Source organism: Pelophylax lessonae (assembly GCF_965119305.1).
Source record: "Pelophylax lessonae genome assembly, chromosome: 4".
NCBI lineage: Eukaryota > Metazoa > Chordata > Amphibia > Anura > Ranidae > Pelophylax > Pelophylax lessonae.
The window spans coordinates 22,820,308-22,837,861 of record NC_138771.1 but is presented as its reverse complement, the minus strand read 5'-3'; the positions used below and the strand labels follow the sequence as shown (position 1 = coordinate 22,837,861).

Sequence of the window (17,554 nt, the reverse complement as noted above, 5' to 3'; positions counted from 1 at the left end):
ACACGTTAGGAGGGGAACCCTTGGGGGAATCAAAAATGGAGAAGGATCTGGGAGTCTTAGTTGATGATAGATTAGGCAACAGCATGCAATGCCAAGCGGCAGCTTCCAAAGCCAACAGAATATTAGCATGCATAAAGAAAGGGATGTATTCCAGAGATAAGACTATAATCCTTCCACTTTATAAAACTCTGGTCCGACCGCATCTGGAGTATTCTGTCCAGTTCTGGTCGCCAGTCCTCAGGAGGGATGTGTTGGAGCTGGAGAAAGTCCAGAGAAGGGCAACTAAACTGATTAGGGGGTTGGAGGACCTTACCTATGAAGAGCGGCTGCAATCGCTCGATTTATTTTCCCTGGAGAAAAGACGTCTGAGAGGGGACATGATAGCAATTTATAAATATCTTAATGGGGATCTCAGCTTAGAAGAAAAGCTGTTCATTCGAAGGAATTGCATGAGGACTCGAGGACATACAATGCGATTAGAGGAGAAGCGTTTTAACCTCAGGCAACGTGGGGGGTTCTTTACTGTTAGGGCTACAAGATTGTGGAATTGTCTACCACAAGAGGTGGTTTCTGCGGGTAGTATGGTGACTTTCAAAAGACTCTTAGACTTACATCTCAAGGATCAGGAGATTGAGGGCTATGTTAGATGATTACAGTCACACACACCTACACAGGTTGAACTGGATGGACTATTGTCTTTATTCAACCTCACCTACTATGTAACTATGTAACTATGTGTGTTGTTGCAGGCATTTTTTTGGGGTTTTTGGAGGCAGGTAAAACATCTGAACTTGTGTATAGTGTACCTGTAAAGTTTCAGCTCTGTAGCATGTCCAGAACCAGAAAAAAAGATAATTTTTCATTAGAGCAGGGAACTTGGGACCCCACTTTTACACTTATATAATTTTTTTGGGGGGTTCTGGACATGCTACAGAGCTTAAACTTCACAGGTACACCTTTTAGACCCCCCAGACACTAAATCACACACAAAAAGTTCTTAAAAATTGTCATTTTTGATAGATTTTTGATAGAGAGCCAGTTATTGAAAAAATAAAAAAAAATAAAAAAAACATTTTTTTTTTTTTTTTTTAATAATTGGCTCTCTATCAAAAATCTATCAAAAATGACAATTTTTAAGAACTTTTTTTTGTGTGATTTTGTGTCTGGGGGGTCTAAAAGGTGTACCTGTGAAGTTTCAGCTCTGTAGCATGTCCAGAACCCCCCAAAAAATCATATAAGTGTAAAAGTGGGGTCCCACTATCCCTGGTCTACTGAAAAATTATATTTTTTTTCTGGTTCTGGACATGCTACAGAGCTGAAACTTCACAGGTACACTTTTTAGACCCCCCAAATACTAAATCAAAAGAAATTTTTTTTTTTTACATTTTTTTAAATAATTGGCTCTCTATCAAAAATGACAATTTTTAAGAACTTTTTTTTGCGTGATTTTGTGTCTGGGGGGTCTAAAAAGTGTACCTGTGAAGTTTCAGCTCTGTAGCATGTCCAGAACCCCCCAAAAAAGATCATATAGGTGTAAAAGTGGGGTCCCAAGTTCCCTGCTCTAATGAAAAATTATCTTTTTTTCTGGTTCCGGACATGCTACAGAGCTGAAACTTCACAGGTACACCTTTTAGACCCCCCAGATACTAAATCGAAAATCAAAAAATCTCTCTTTTTTTTTTTTCAATAATTGGCTTTTTTATCAAAAATGACAATTTTTAAGAACTTTTTTTGTGTGATTAATATTCCCTGGGGCATGACCCAGAACCAGTGTTGCCAACCGCCCGTAGATTTACGGACAGCCCGTAAAAACAGGGCACTTTTCTCCTGCCCGTAAATGCCCGTAGCAGGAGAAATGTGCCAGTAAATCTACGGCGGCGGCACTGTCAGAACTGCGCGTTCGCGGCGCGCAGTTCCGGAGATCCCCGAGCTCTCTCGCACTCGCAGAGAGATGCAGACTCGCACTAGATGATGATCGTCGCCGGACGAGTGCCACGGCCCGCCCCTGCCTCCGCCCCCGCCGTCATTTAAATTTTCCCGCCAGGCGCCACGCCAGTGTGGAGTGGAGTCTGTGCTGCAGCTGTGGACAAGAACTAGAAAATGCTGCTGGACGGACGCGACGGACGGATGGATGGATGGTGGAGTGGACAGAGCAGATAGGCTGTGACAGCAGAGGCAGAGAGAGCACACAGAAGAGCAGAGGACTGGTCTGGTGAGTGGGGTTCCGAGCCTCCGACACTCAGCTAGCAGCGCAGACTGTCACTGAAGTAGTAGAGAGATGAGTCAGGGGGCAGAGGACATCAGTGTCCAGCTCCTGTGCCCCCTTCACCTCTCCACAGGCAGAGTCACACAGCTTCACTCTGCAGTAATGTCACTGATATGGCTATGGAGAGGTGAAGGGGACTTAGGAGGAGGACACTGATGTGGAGAGCTAAGGGGGGACAGAGGAGTAAACTACTGTGAGAGGGTGAGGAGGGCACTTCCATTGTCCACGCAGGCTCTGACACCCCCTGTACCATGACCGCAGTCTCTGACCACCCCCTGTACCATGACCGCATTCTCTGACCACCCCCTGTGCCATGACCGCAGTCTCTGACCACCTCCTGTGCCATGTCCGCAGTCTCTGACCACCTCCTGTGCCATGTCCGCATTCTCTGACCACCTCCTGTACCATGACCGCATTCTCTGACCACCTCCTGTACCATGACCGCATTCTCTGACCACCTCCTGTACCATGACCGCATTCTCTGACCACCTCCTGTACCATGACCGCATTCTCTGACCACCTCCTGTGCCATGTCTGCAGTCAACAGTGCAAGGGGGAACTCTGTGGACTCTGATGTAAAAGGGAGCTCTGATGTAAAGGGCAATGCTGCAGACCCTGATGTAAAAGGGAACTCTGATGTAAAAGGGAATGCAGTGGACTCTGATATAAGGTGGTTTCTGGTCACCAGAGCACCCGCTTACATCAGAGTTCCCCCTTAAATCAAGATCTGCAGCATTCCTCTTTATGTCGGTTACACTGTAAGGGGGAATCCTGCACACACTGATATATAGGGTAACTCTGTGCTGGCTGGGTTATATTAATCTGACCTTCATGTAAATGGAGAAATATGGTTTATGACTTTTGTTTAACTTAAACACATTGCTAATAGCACTATCTACATGTTTATAGTTTAATTATTTATATTTGCACGGTTTAGCACTGAAAACGGCTATTTTATGTACATTTTTTGCAGTGCCAGTAAAAAATTGGTGCCGTCCGTAAATTTTGGCGTTCTGCCAGTAAATTTCACTCCGGGGGGTTGGCAACACTGCCCAGAACCCTAGGCACTTTTTAGGGGCATTTATTGGGTTTTAGGGCTTTAAAATTGTGTTTTTTTATTATCGAAGTTCGGGTCCATTGATTTCAATGGGGTTCTGAAATCCGGGCCGAACTTTCGGGTAGTTCGGATGTTCTGGCCGAACCGAACTTTTCAAAAGTTCGATCATCCCTAGTCTGTAACTGAGCAGTGATTCCCTTGAGAGGATTGCATGCATCGGTATTATTGTGTGGCCTGGTGACCCCTAGTGGTCAAATAGTGGAGGTGAGAGGCAGTAGGTTTCTTGGTGGATGGGCTGACACACATGGAACAGTATTGCAAATCTTCATCTCTCTTCACTGAAGGCCTTTTTCTTTGAAGACTTACCTGCTCATTTATGGACTTTTTATGGACTCTTATCTAAACACAATTTTATTACATGTTATGTTATTTTAATTTGAACAGGAGACTTTTCATCTAACTTCACCTCTGTGGCAAAGTGAAGCAGCGGCCTTGCCGCATACACTGCAGCTAATCCTCAGAATTGTGCATAGTTCATAGTTGGAGTATCCCACTCATCCCTTCTCCTATCCCAGTTCAAAATAAAACACAAAAAAACCAAATCCCCTGGACTGTTCATTGTCTGAGCCAGGAGTTAAAGTGATAAGTTTTAATGGACTGTTGCTATGGGTAACCCAGGGGAATCTAATTTCAGCAGCTCCCTAGTAGGCAGTGCTAGACGTTTCCCCTATGTCTTTGTGAAGAAAGCTGTATGTTTACCATGTGACCACAAAAAAAAAAAATCTTTGCATCCTTTCGAGGAATCCTTGGTGTAATGATGACATTTCTTCACTTTTATCATCCACGGTTTCCAGCCTGTGGTCATTACAGCACCCAGCATTACTAAACATTTTCTTGAATGTGTGCGCGAGGAATATTACGTTTCCCCTGTGTCTTTGTCACATACCTACATGAGGTGTTTGAGAAGATGAGGGTGGCCTACTACACAATTCCTGTCCGAGCACCCCTGAAAGTCAAGACATGCACTGCTAGGGCAATGGAAGGGCATAGCTGCCGGGAAGCTGGAACCGCAGACTTAACCACTTAAGCCCCGGAAGATTTTACCCCCATTCCGACCAGGGGGTATTTTACGATTCGGCACTGCATGACTTTAACGGACAATTGCGCGGTCGTGCGACGCTGTACCTAAACGAATTTGGCGTCCTTTTTTTCCCACAAACAGAGCTTTCTTTTGGTGGTATTTGATCACCTGTGCGATTTTTTGATCACGCGCTATAAACAAAAAAAGAGCGTCAATTTTGCAAAAATAGCAATATTTTTCACATTTTTTTTATATGAAATTCCCCCCCAAAAAATGTAAAAATCAAAATTTTTTAACATTTTCGGCCAATTTGTTTTATGCTACATATGTTTGGTAAAAAAAATCGCAAAAAGCGTATTTTGATTGGTTTGCGCAAAAGTTATCGCGTTTACTAACAAAGGGAAAGATTTTTGTCATTTTTGTTGTTTTTTTTTTTAACGCGTAATGGCGGCGATCTGCGATTTTTTTGCGGTACTGCGACATTGCGGCGGACAGATCGGACCCTTGACTGACATTTTTTACACTTTTGGGGTTACCAGTGACATTTCTACAGTAATCAGTGCTATATATATGCACTGTTACTGTAAAAATACACTGGTAGTGAAGGGGTTAACTTTATTTGGGAGGGAGGGGCTGTGTGTGTCCCTAGGGGCGTGCTTTCTACTGTGATTGGCTGTGGCTTGAGCTGTAAGGACACTGATCAACGGATCTACATAGTAGATCCATGTGATCAGTGTCTTTACAGCGAGGAGAATGACAGGCAGCTTGTTTACACAAGCTGCCTGACATTCTCCCTCTCCCCCGCCGATCGCCGAGTGGCCGGCGGACATCGGGTCCGCTGGTCACACGCGCGGGGGGGGTCCGTGACCACGCGGGAGCGGGAGCGCGCCTCCGGGGGCGCGCGCTCGCTCCCTAGACCCTCACAACCTAGTGACGTAGCCCTACGTTAGTTTGCCTGTGAGGGGCTGACCGCCGACGTAGATAGTCGTGCGGCGGTCGGCAAGTGGTTAAACTTGGGAACGCTGGTGTGAGGTAAGCAGAAGCACAGCGATGAGGGCTCCCCGACTTCACCCAGACCAGTAGTGAGCAGGGCCAGGTCACAAGCCAAGTTGAGTAACAGTTGAGCAGGTAGGCTCCAAATCATGAGCTGGATCAATGTCACTGATGAGCAGAGGCTGGGAACATGCAAGCAATGATGTACAGAGTCAGTAGGCCAAATCTTGGTCAAGGCCGAGGTCAGTAAAACAGACAGCAGAGATGTGCACAACCAAAAAACTTGTTTCATTTCATTTTGGATTCATTTATTATGTTAATAATTTCATTTCTTCAAGTTTGTTATGTTAGAATGATTGTTTTTGGAATTTGTTTCATATATTCAGATTAGTTTTGTTCATTAGTTTTTTTTTTTTTTTTCAAATCGATTTGAATGCAAAATTCTAAATCTAAATTTGGAAGATGACTTTATTCATGCTCTTTTATTCTATTTGATGTTATTGTATTCTATTCTTTTATCTTCTGTTCCATTCTGTTCTATTATTTTATTTTTTATTCTGTTCTATTCTAATCTATTCTGTTTTATTGTGTTGTATTCTATTCTATTTAGTTTTATTCTTTTCTTATCTAATCTATTCTGTTTTATTCTATTCTTTTCTATTGTAGTCTGTTCTGTTTTCTCCTATTCTATTTTTTTTTCTATTCTTTTTTTCTATTCTATTCCTTTATTTTATTTTATATTCTTTTCTTTTCTATAAAGCAGACTAAGTAGGAATCATCATCTTTTTTCACTTTTATACCTCACTGTGTTTATTGCAATATGTTTCCATTTCAAATTCTAATTTATTTTTGAATTCAGATAATTCATTTCTTTATAATTTATTTTAGATTTGTTGAAATTCGTTACTACTGTGAATTGGAAATTCAGATACATCTGAATCTCCGAATAATGAAAATTTTGTTTGAATTTCGATTATTAACTAAAAGAATTGAAAATGTCTAATAGGCAGCAGACATAAACAGGCAGGGGTAATCCAGAGTCAGGTCAGATGGAAGCTAAGCACATTCAGGATCAAGGATAACAAAGAATCAAGCTGAAAGACCATCCAGCAATGATGCCATGCAGGGCCCAGGTTCAACCTCCTTAGCGGTATTCCCGAGTGTGGCTCGGGGTGAAATTTTAGTGCCATTAGCGGTAACCCCGAGCCACACTCGGGGTACCGCCAGGGATCATCGTTGGATCCTGGTAGAGGGTACTCACCTTGTCGCCGGGATCCCGCGATGTGTCCCTTCAGCATATGGGACATGCTGTGAGCCCCGGCTTCCGTCTCCTGCGACGTGACGCTCGCAGGGGGGTGGAACCGGCGGCAAATTCAAACAGTAAAACACAAAATCACACTGATTACATTACAAAATAAAATAAATTGATATTAGTTTGCCCCCCAGTGCCCTTTCCTGCAATTTTACTGTACTTTTTATATGTGTATATATATATATATATATATATGTGTGTGTGTGTGTGTGTGTGTATATATATATATCTATATATATATATATATACACATGTAGATCTATATATATATATATATATATATATATATATATGTATACACATGTAGATCTATATATATACAGTATATACATACCGTATATACTCGAGTATAAGCCGAGTTTTTCAGCACATTTTTTTGTGCTGAAAACGTCCCCCTCGGCTTATACTCGAGTCAAGGAAAAAAAAAAAAAAATTCTGTCCGCTCCGACGGGTTTAAGGTTTAAAAATGGCGCCGCCCGTCGCATACATGTCACCGCGCACGCGCCGCCGCCACTCGTGTAATTTCGGCTATTCCCGGCGCCGCTCGGGAGAGGCCGGGAATAGCCGAAAGTATACGAGCGGCGCGTGCGCAATGACGTGTCGGCGCCGGGCGGCGCCATTTTTAAAATGAAGGCGCCTCTGGAACAGGTAAGTGAAACAGCTTCACTACCTGCCATGGGCTGCAGGCACACTACGAGGGATGCAGTGCTGCGGGCATGGTCCACATGTACCATGCCCACAGCACTGCATCTCCTGTAGTATGCCCACAACCCCGGATCCTCTTGTACCATGCCAGTACCCTGCATTCTCCTGCACCATGCCAGTACCCTGCATTCTCCTGCACCATGCCAGTACCCTGCATTCTCCTGCACCATGCCAGTACCCTGCATTCTCCTGCACCATGCCAGTACCCTGCATTCTCCTGCACCATGCCAGTACCCTGCATTCTCCTGTACCATGCCAGTACCCTGCATTCTCCTGTACCATGCCAGTACCCTGCATTCTTCTGCACCATGCCAGTACCCTGCATTCTCCTGCACCATGCCAGTACCCTGCATTCTCCTGCATCATGCCAGTCACCCTGCATTCTCCTGTACCATGCCAGTCACCCTGCATTCTCCTGTACCATGCCAGTACCCTGCATTCTCCTGCACCATGCCAGTCACCCTGCATTCTCCTGCACCATGCCAGTCACCCTGCATTCTCCTGTACCATGCCCGCCGCCCTGCATTCTCCTGCACCATGCCAGTACCCTGCATTCTCCTGTACCATGCCCGCCGCCCTGCATTCTCACCCTAGGCTTATACTCGAGTCAATGATTTTTCCCATCTTTTTGTGGTAAAAGTAGGGGTCTCGGCTTATACTCGAGTATATACGGTACACACTTTAACTTATTTATAGTTATTTATTATATTATATTTTATGATTTTGTGTTTCAAACTTTATCATACCCGAGATGTTATAAAGAAGAACGCAGAGTAAAAAAAAATCATATGTAAATAGTTGGTTTGGGCTGCTCATTCTCATGAATTACATGCAAAATAATGGTACTGCTTTCAGCACCTAAAATCCGAAACAATCATACCGCCAGGGAGGTTAAATAGGCCACTAGGCACCTGCATCTGTGTTGGATATGTCCATGCACGCCATTGTGCGTGGGTTCCTATGCACATTCTTGCCCGCTAAGGCTGGCATGATGTACCTGACAGTCTGGCAGATTTGCCACCTTCAGTGCTTTTTAGAATGATTTTCTGTTATTGTTACTAATATTACTTTGCCAGGCTGCTGGAATAACACATTTTTGGAAAAGCGGTGTAAATAATAATGTGTCACCACCATGTGGGATGTCCTAGGACTTGTACTGTCCTGTGCTCAGGGTTCATGTACAGTACTCATCTAGCACCTTGGATTGGTTTATCTTCTATCTCCTCAGCAGTTCTCTTTTTATTTCTGCAATTTCTGTTCATTATATTAACACACAATACTCTCTTTTTTTTTCTCTTCTTCTCTTTTTCCTGTCTATAGTCTCCACCTTTCACCTACTCTTCTATACGGGTAACAGAGTGCACTGCCTATTTTACAATTCCTTCTCTGTCCCAAGGTGATTCCATTCAGCAGGTATCAGGATATGTTTTTACTATTTTAAAGTGGAACTCCAGGAAAACAGTGAAGTATTCAGTTGGAATACCTAAATGTTGAGGACTTCATACACATGTAAACTTTATTACCAAAAGTATTGGGATGCCTGCCTTTACAAGCACATGAACTTTAATGGCGTCCCAGTCTTAAGCCTAGTACACACGCAATGATTTTCCGCCGACCGGTAGTCCGTCTTTTGTCCAGAGTGGTGTTTTGTTGGTTGGAATGTGTGTAGACTGCACTGGACTTTTGTCGACCGACAAAATTCTACTTCAGAAGTGATGTCATGTGTTGGTTTGCTTTCTTTGTGTTCTTTCTTCTCTGAGCATGCCTAGTCTTGCTCATAAGATTTTTCCCTGTCGAAATCTGTACTGACTGCACGAAAATCGGCCGTGTTTTGACGGAGGACAAAAATGTTATAGCCGGCACACCAGATTTTTTTTCGGCCGAAAAGTCTGAGTCGGTTGTCGGAAGCATCATACTAACAAGCCGAAAATCGGCAGATCGGTCGTCGGATGAAAATTCCTGGCCGAATTTCGATGCGTGTGTTCGAGGCTTTAGTCCGTACGGTTCAACATTGAGTTGGCTAATCCTTTGCAGCTATAACAGCTTCAACTCTTCTGGGAAGGCTGTCCACAAGGTTTAGGAGTGTGTCTATGGGAATTTTTGACCATTCTTCCAGAAGTTCATTTGTGAGGTCAGGCACTGATGTCAACAAGAAGGCCTGGCTCGCAGTCTCCGCTCTAATTCATCTTAAAGGTGTTCTGTCGGGTTGAGGTCAGGACTCTGTGCAGGCCAGTCAAATTCCTCCACCCCAAACTCACTCATCCATGTCTTTATGGACCTATCTTTGTGCACTGGTCCAAATCATTTGGTGGAGGGGGGATTATGGTGTGGGGTTGTTTTTCAGGGTTTGGGCTTGGCCTCTTAGTATGGGAACTCTTAAGGCGTTAGCATACCAAGACATTTTGGACAATTTCATGCTCCCAACTCTGTGGGAACAGTTTGGGGATGGCCCCTTCCTGTTCCAACATGACTGCGCACCAGTGTACCAAACAAGGTCCATAAGGACATGGATCAGCGAGTTTGGGGTGGAGGAACTTGACTGGCCTGCAGAAACTGATCTCAACCCTGACAGAACACCTTTGGGATAAATCAGAGCGGAGACTGCGAGCCAGGCCTTCTCTTCAACATAAGTGCCTGACCTCACAAATGCGCTTCTGGAAGAATGGTCAAACATTCCCATAGACACACTCCTAAACCGTGTGGACAGCCTTCCCAGAAGAGTTGAAGCTGTTATAGCTGCAAAGGGTGGGCCAACTCAATATTGAACCCTATGGACTAAGACTGGGATGCCATTAAAGTTCATGTGCGTGTAAAGGCAGGGGTATGAATACTTTTGGTCATATAGTGTACTTTATGTGTGTGAAGAGCCATGTTTGCCTGCATGGGATGCACAGGTGTTCTGTGTATCTACGTGTGGGGAGTCCCATTCATGTGTATTGGGATGCAGATTCCTCTTCCAATTTTACAATTGTGCATGTGAATGTCCCCATATCACACTGTCTGCCTTCCGGGACGTGCACGTGCACCCAGACGGGTGTCAAATTGGGAGTAGCAGCAGTGTTTGTGCAAACAGTGATTGTGTCCATGCACAGCCAGCCATGTGATTCACATAACATTGCCATTAAGGATGAGCTGGGGTTCGGTCCAAGTCAGCGTTTGGCCAAAAACGCAGTCAGTGCCATCCCAATCAGCTATGACCAGGACATTCCCTGTCCCACCTCTGCACATACACAAAGGGACGGGGATGCTTGTGATATCATTGACCTTATATGTCCATGTGACCAATGTATTAGGTCAATAATATCACATGTTTCTCCACCCCATTGTACATGCATCTGCGGGGCAGGAAATCCCCTGGCCGCAGTTGATTGGGCAAGCACTAACAGTTTCCCTCAAACCGAATCCAAGCTCCGCCCTAGTTGCCATGTTAATCAGGGCAGCTGGTACACCGGTTAGCAGTGCAGCTTCTAATATCACCTCTTCACCTCCCCTATGGGCCCCTCCAATCATGAACCAGTGGCAAAATTTAACTCCTTCATGTCCTGCACCCATAAACCCCTATTCATCTGCTGTTCTAGTGTCTTTTTCCCTATGACACATGATCAACACCCATGCTTGCTCTTTCTATCTACTCTTTTTCACTCTCTTCCCTGCCTCTCCCAATGTTCCATGGTCAGTTGGCACTCTTCTCCACCCTCTGCCATGTTTATCTTACCCTTTGTCTGCTCTATGTGACCCCCCGACCCCAGTCTGGAACCAGTGGCAAATTGGCCTCCTCTATGCCCCCCCTTCACCCATAAAACCCATGTTCAGTTTCTGTTTTGGTGCCTTTTCCCCTAAGGTGGGTGATCAGCTCCCATCCTGCTTGCTCTCTCTATCTCTGGTCGGTTGGCACTCCTCTCTCCCCTCAACTCTCCCATGTTCAAATTTAACTCTGTCTCCTCTGTACACCCACTCCCCATTCCAGAACCATTGGCAAGATGGCCTCATCGCTTCTCGGCCTTTTGGCTAAGAACAAGTGTAGTATCTGTTCTTATCAGTTGGTATGGAACCTGATGGTTAGTATCGGTGGGGGCCGAAATGAACCGGGGCGCTCTGGAACTACCGGAGGACTGGGAAGTAAGCCACACCAGAGAAAGCCGGATGGGTCCATTGCCTTCTGATTTGAATGGGTCCGCCCCTGTCAGTTTGAAGGGAGCAAGAAAACCAGCTTGTCCGACTGGTTAGTACTGCTCCTGGATGTGATTGGTAAGGAATGGCGGATAGCGGTGGGGGAGCCTTTCCTCCTGGGTTGAATCTGGCCTTGCAAAAGGCTTGTCCCCAGTTGAAGGCAGGTTCTCCCTAAGCGGTCTAAAGTTCTGATGCCTCCTGATGGGATAGGGCTACACTCGGTCTGGCCTTGGGCTGAGATAGAAAAAGCCTGTGGTGTATGTGCCCCTGGGGTGGCAGCCCAGGGGTGCCTTAATTCTCACTGGTGAGGGGCAGCTCGCCTTGAGTTTTTCGGCACCTTGGTCACTGCACCACACACACTTTTTCCGCACCTGCCTCTTGGGCTAGGCCTTTTGGCTTCGACCAGAGGAATTTGTATTCCGGCCGGAAGGCCTGCCTTTGTATTTTCACATTGGCACTAATTCACCTCTCCACTTCCCCTTCCCCACCTTTTGTTTGTGTGTGCTTTTTCTTTGTAGTTTGTCACTTCACTGTCAACTTTTTTCTTTGCACGACTTGTAGGGTGTGGGTCCTCGGGCCCAGCCTTGAGTCTTGGGAGGGGGTGGATATGGCCTTTTGGCTTAGTTCACCCTCTCTCATGGGGTCTCCCATCGGGAGAGCCCCACCTAGTACTTGGGGTGGGCTGTTTCGGCAGTCCCCCTGGAGAACGGGGTCAGTCTGGTCTCGGCCAGACAGACCATAAGTACCTTATATCCCTGTCAGGAGTCTTGCGCCCCGGGGGATCGAGGTTAGGGTCCTACCTCTTCGGAGGGAAGACCATTCTTTCGCACACCCTGTGCACTTTTTGTGTTCTCACGTTTGCGTGTGTGCACTTTTTTATGCACCGGGTGTAAGTCTTTTAAGTGTGTTTCACACGCCTCGGGCTTTAAAAGAAAAAAAAAATTGGCAAGATGGCCTCCTCTATGCTCCCCACAGCCATAAAACCCATGTTCAGTTGATGTTCTGGTACCTTTTTCTCTTGTGGTCCATAATCGGCTCCCATTCTGCCTGCACTTTCTATCTACTCTTTGGTCAGCTCTTACTTTCTTTCCTGCCTCTCCCAATGTTCCATGGTCAGTTGGCACTCTTCTCTCCCCTCCACCCTCTGCTATGTTCATCTTACCCTTTGTCTGCTCTATGTAACCGCTACCCCCCAGTCCAGAACCAGTGTCAAATTGGTTTCCTTTATGCTCCCCCGCACCCATAAAATCCATGTTCAGCTCCTGTTCTTGTGCCTCTTCCCCCTTGATCCGTGATTAACTCCCAGTTTGCTTGCTCTTTCTATCTATTTCCCACGCAATACTAAATCTCTTTAATGCCTCTCCCAATGTTCTGTGGTCAGTTGGCACTTCTGTGGTCAGTTGGAACACCCAGCAGCATGTTTAGCTTTAACTTTGTCTACTCTGTGTGCCTTCCCTCCCCACGACCACTACCACACCCATCTAGAACCAGCAGCAAATTGGCCTCCTCTACGCCCCCACCTGTAAAACACAGTTTAGTTGCTGTTCTGGTGCCATTTTCCAAATGGTCCGTGATCAGCACCCACTCTGCTTGCTTTTTCTGTCTAGTTTGCGCACAGTTTTGCATCTCTGTAATGCCTCCCCCAATGTCTTGTGGTCAGTTGGCACCTCTCTCTCCCCCAGCAGCATGTTCAGCTTTAACTTTGTCTGCTCTATGTGCCTTTCCTCCCCACGACCACTGCCACACCCGTCTAGAACCAGCAGCAAATTTGCCTCCTCTATGTCCCCACCTGTAAAACACAGTTTAGTTGCTGTTCTAGTGCCATTTTCCAAATGGTCCGTGATCAGCACCCACTCTGCTTGCTTTTTCTGTCTAGTTCCTACGCAGTTCTGAATCTCTGTAATGCCTCCCCCAATGTTTTGTGGTCAGTTGGCACCTCTCTCTCCCTCATCAGCATGTTCAGCTTTACCTTTGTCTACTCTGTGTGCCTTCCCTCCCCACCACCACTGCCACACCCATACATAACCAGCAGCAAATTGGCCTCCTCTATTCCGCCACCTGTAAAACACACTTTAGGTCCTTTTCTGGTGCCATTTCCCAAATGGTCCATGATCAGCTCCCACTCTGCTTGCTCTTTCTATCCACTCCTTGGCCAGCTCTTACTCTTCCCATGTTCCATAGTCAGTTGGCACCCCTCTCCCCCCTTCCCCCTCTGCCGTTAGGGACAGGACAAGTGGTGGGTGAGAGAGCGGTAGCTGCCCTGGGCGCATTCTTTACTGCATTGATGGGGGCGCCTTCCTTATGTTACAAGACTGACAGGAGTAGTGACAGTAGGAGTGATGTTGACAAGTGAGAGACTGCTGGGTGTAGGATCCCCTAAGCTTACACACCATGAAAGGGTGGGGGGGTTGGGGGCACAGTTTGGCATCTTTGACCTGGGCACTGGATGACCTCATCCAGGCACTGTGTGCCATGTTCAGCTTTAACACTGCCTGCTCCATGTGCTTCTCCCTAGTCCTGAGCCAGAGGCAAATTGACCTCCCCTATTCTCCCCCACACCCAAAAAATCCATGTTCAGCTGCTGTCCTGGTACCTCTTCCATACGTTCCATGATCAGCACCCACTCTGCCTCTTTTCTCTGTGGTCAATGATCATCTCATGCTCTCCTTCCTATACCATCCAGCTCCATTATCAGCTTACACTCTCCCACCATGATCAGTGATATAGCCCACTTTACCAGATAACATATGTCCAGCTAATGGTCCTCATTCAACCTCCTCTGGTGCATGCTCAGGGGTCTTGGGCACAGTGTGCTCCCCTTGGGGGTTCCCGGCCCCCGATCGTGTGCCCGGGGGCCCCTCTGGTTCCATTTGCAGGATCCGCTTCTCGACCGTGACCCGGCCGAGGGGTTCCGGGGGTTCACTTTTCTAATGGGAGAACTATAGCATTCAGTTCAGACACTTACTGGTACTCGAGCGCTGCTTTCCATGCACAACTTGCCCTATTCCTGGGTTTCTTCTCGCTGTTCGCTTTTGTGTTTTCCCCAACTGACCTTCACCTGTTTACTAGCCATATATTACATGTCATTCGGTACCTGTTATTGTCCTAACTAAGGTTGTTTGTTACCACTTGGTCTTGGATTTTTGTACACTTTTTGTAACCTTACTTGTATGCTTATAAAACTTTCAATAAAGTGTTTAATAAAAAAAAAAAAAACATATGTCCAGCTAAAATATTGGTTTATTGGCCAGTAACTCAGATGGTTTAAATTACTCCCTTCATGAATAGGCACACATATTGTAATTAAAAAGAAAATAATCGGTAAGCTAGCTTTATGACAAGTATAGGAAGACAGGATTATACTAGAATTCTCTTTGATTAATGTAACGTGCAAAACCTTGACAAGTTTTTATCCAGCTTTATAGAAAATATGTTTAGAATGCAGAAGATGAAAGAATGACAAATGAAGTGTAGCTTATGCGTATTAGCAAATAGGAAAAGGCAGATTTACTTCTGTTGCATTCTTTAGTTAACGCACACTGTAACTTAGCGGTATTAACAATTCTTTGTCCTTTGTCAGACAGGTCAGCAAGGCAGATGGTTCAGCTCTCGCCTCCCGTCATGGCTGCCTTTTTCGGGAGGTCTCTGCTTGCCTGGATTTCCGATTGGTTCAGCAGGTGTTTCATGATGCTATACACGAAGTGAGGAGGGATGCAGACAGGTCCGCTCATATTAGACCGCCATTGTACATCAGCGAGGAGAGGGCACTGCTTGGCCTGCCCCCCTTGTCCTCCTCCGCAACGTCCAGCCGTCATGGCATGCCTACCCTCAGCACCCTATCTCCTCTAAGTTACAAAGAGATCCCTTCTGTGGCTCAAGCCAAACTTGTTACCGTGAAGTCATCTAGAGCCCAGAGCAAACGTAAGGCACCAACGCTGACCCTTCTTAAGGGGTTTAAGATTTTTTAACTGATGAAAAGGCCAAAACTCCTTATTGGCATGAAGTTCAGTGTTCTAAATTGCTATTTATGAACTGGATCACAGAGTAACTAAAGATGGCCAAGGTCTGAAGCTAATGCATGTGAACTATTAATTTTAAATTTTGAGGTTCCGTCAGCCTAAGGGGGACTGTCCGTGACTGGATGGCTATAGCATGGCGCAACTGCAGATATCTAAAGAATAAATGCCTGGGGATGTCAAACTCTTGTTGGAGTTCCTGAAATGACTTCAGCACCCCCTCCCTCCGATAAATCTGTACGAAGAATGCCAGTCCCCGCGACTCCCAGCACTCCGCTCCCTCCAACCGAGACAACTCCCGATAGTTGGAGTTCCGCCACAGTGAAGTACCATGGAAGAACCCCTTTATTCGGAGCACTCTCCGCACACATTTCCATAATGTAAGAAGTCTGATCGTCGGGAGCGAGGTCTGTAAGTGCATGAACCCCGCCTCTAAATGCGTGAACGCCGTGTATGGTGAGTCCGGGGGAACCAAAAGAGCACCTATGGGGTCAGAAGGGTCAGGCAATTCCCAGCCGCCCAGGTGCTGAACCTGGGAGGCGAGAAAATACACCCTAGGATTGGGGACCGCAAGTCCCCCACAGTCTTTGCTCATCTGAAGCGTAGCAAGTCTAATACGAGCCACCCTTTTTTCCAGATTAGATCAGGAAACAAGGATTCCACACAGAGGAGCCATCGCCTCGGAATCCAGAGGGGGGGGGGGGGGCGTTGTGTAACACGTAAAGGAGCTGAGGCGCCCAAATCATCTTAACCAGATTAACCCACCCCGCCACCGAGTTTACACCAAGCCGTACATTTAAGCTGAAATTTATGAAGCAGGGGCACTAGGTTAAGTTCCAGATAACGTCCTACATCCGGGGTCACCTGAACACCCAAGTATCTAATTTGGTCAACCACACGCACATCTATAGCCCTCTCCGGTAGGGGGGCAGTGATAGGATCTAGAGGCATAAGGACCGACTTATCCCAGTTTATAGAGAACCCGGAGAAGGAACCAAAAAAGTCAATGAGAGTCATGACTTCACTCAGTGACCTCCCCGTGTCCCCCAAATAAAGTAGGGTATCATCTGCATACAATTAAATACATTTTGAGGTTGACAATGTAGTGAACTAGGCCAGGCCGATGGATAGTCAAAAAGTTTGCCACCTTGGGAACTTCAGCAAGGGAAGGGGTGCTAAAAGGACCTACAACTTTTATTTCAGAAGTAGTGGGCAAAGGGGGCTCACTTTGGTCATTTTGCCTTGCTGCTAAAACATCTTGTCCCCCCACTGGCGATAAAGAACACAGCACAGCAAGTTGAGGAATGTTGCAACTGCTCTATACGACCCATCCCATGATGTCCATTCTACCCAGCAGATGGTTTTTCTATTTATTCATGAACTACAAGTGACATCTTCCATTTGGAAGACAGTGGAAATAAAGACAATTTTCTGGTCGATTGTACTTTAAAAGTTGCATTTTTTGGAGGTCATATTTAGCACAGGTTGCCGTTGTGCTTCTTACTGTATTTGGGAAGAACAGGGTCAGCTTATCATCAAAGAACAGTTTTACATTATATGGCGGTACTGAAAGCCAAAGACCTGATGATGTGCTATCCAGATGTTTAGACTATTCCTGCTGCCAACCTAACATCCCACACTTGTTATCAAAGAGCCGGACTTCTGATCAGTGTGTGGAAAGCGCCTGTTGGCTCTCGCTGAACCACTGACAACTTGCTCATCCGCCAGCTTCTATTATACACAGCAGCAGCCCGGAGTGAAGATGCATCATACACAGAGATCTCAACATTATAAGATCCATTTCTTATTTTTAATTGTTTCAGCCATAGCTAATATATTTTAATGCTCAGAGATCACGAAAATGACAGATTGAAATTTTGGCTAAATGAAATAATAGGAGCTTATTGTATGTTGCAAATAAAAACAGCTTAATCACATGCCGTTTGCAGATCTG

The 17,554-nt window shown here is 45.8% G+C and overlaps 1 protein-coding gene across 1 annotated transcript in view; it reads left to right on the top strand.

Annotated features, from left to right (window-relative positions):
- The window catches only part of RASL12 (RAS like family 12), a 134,567-nt gene extending 117,013 nt beyond the window's left edge, over positions 1-17,554 (top strand). The window contains exons 6-7 of the mRNA XM_082255269.1: positions 15,165-15,690; positions 16,694-17,554. Coding sequence (XP_082111395.1) covers positions 15,165-15,552 — 388 coding nt within the window. The 3' untranslated portion in view covers positions 15,553-15,690; positions 16,694-17,554. The remainder of the gene's footprint in view (positions 1-15,164; positions 15,691-16,693) is intronic.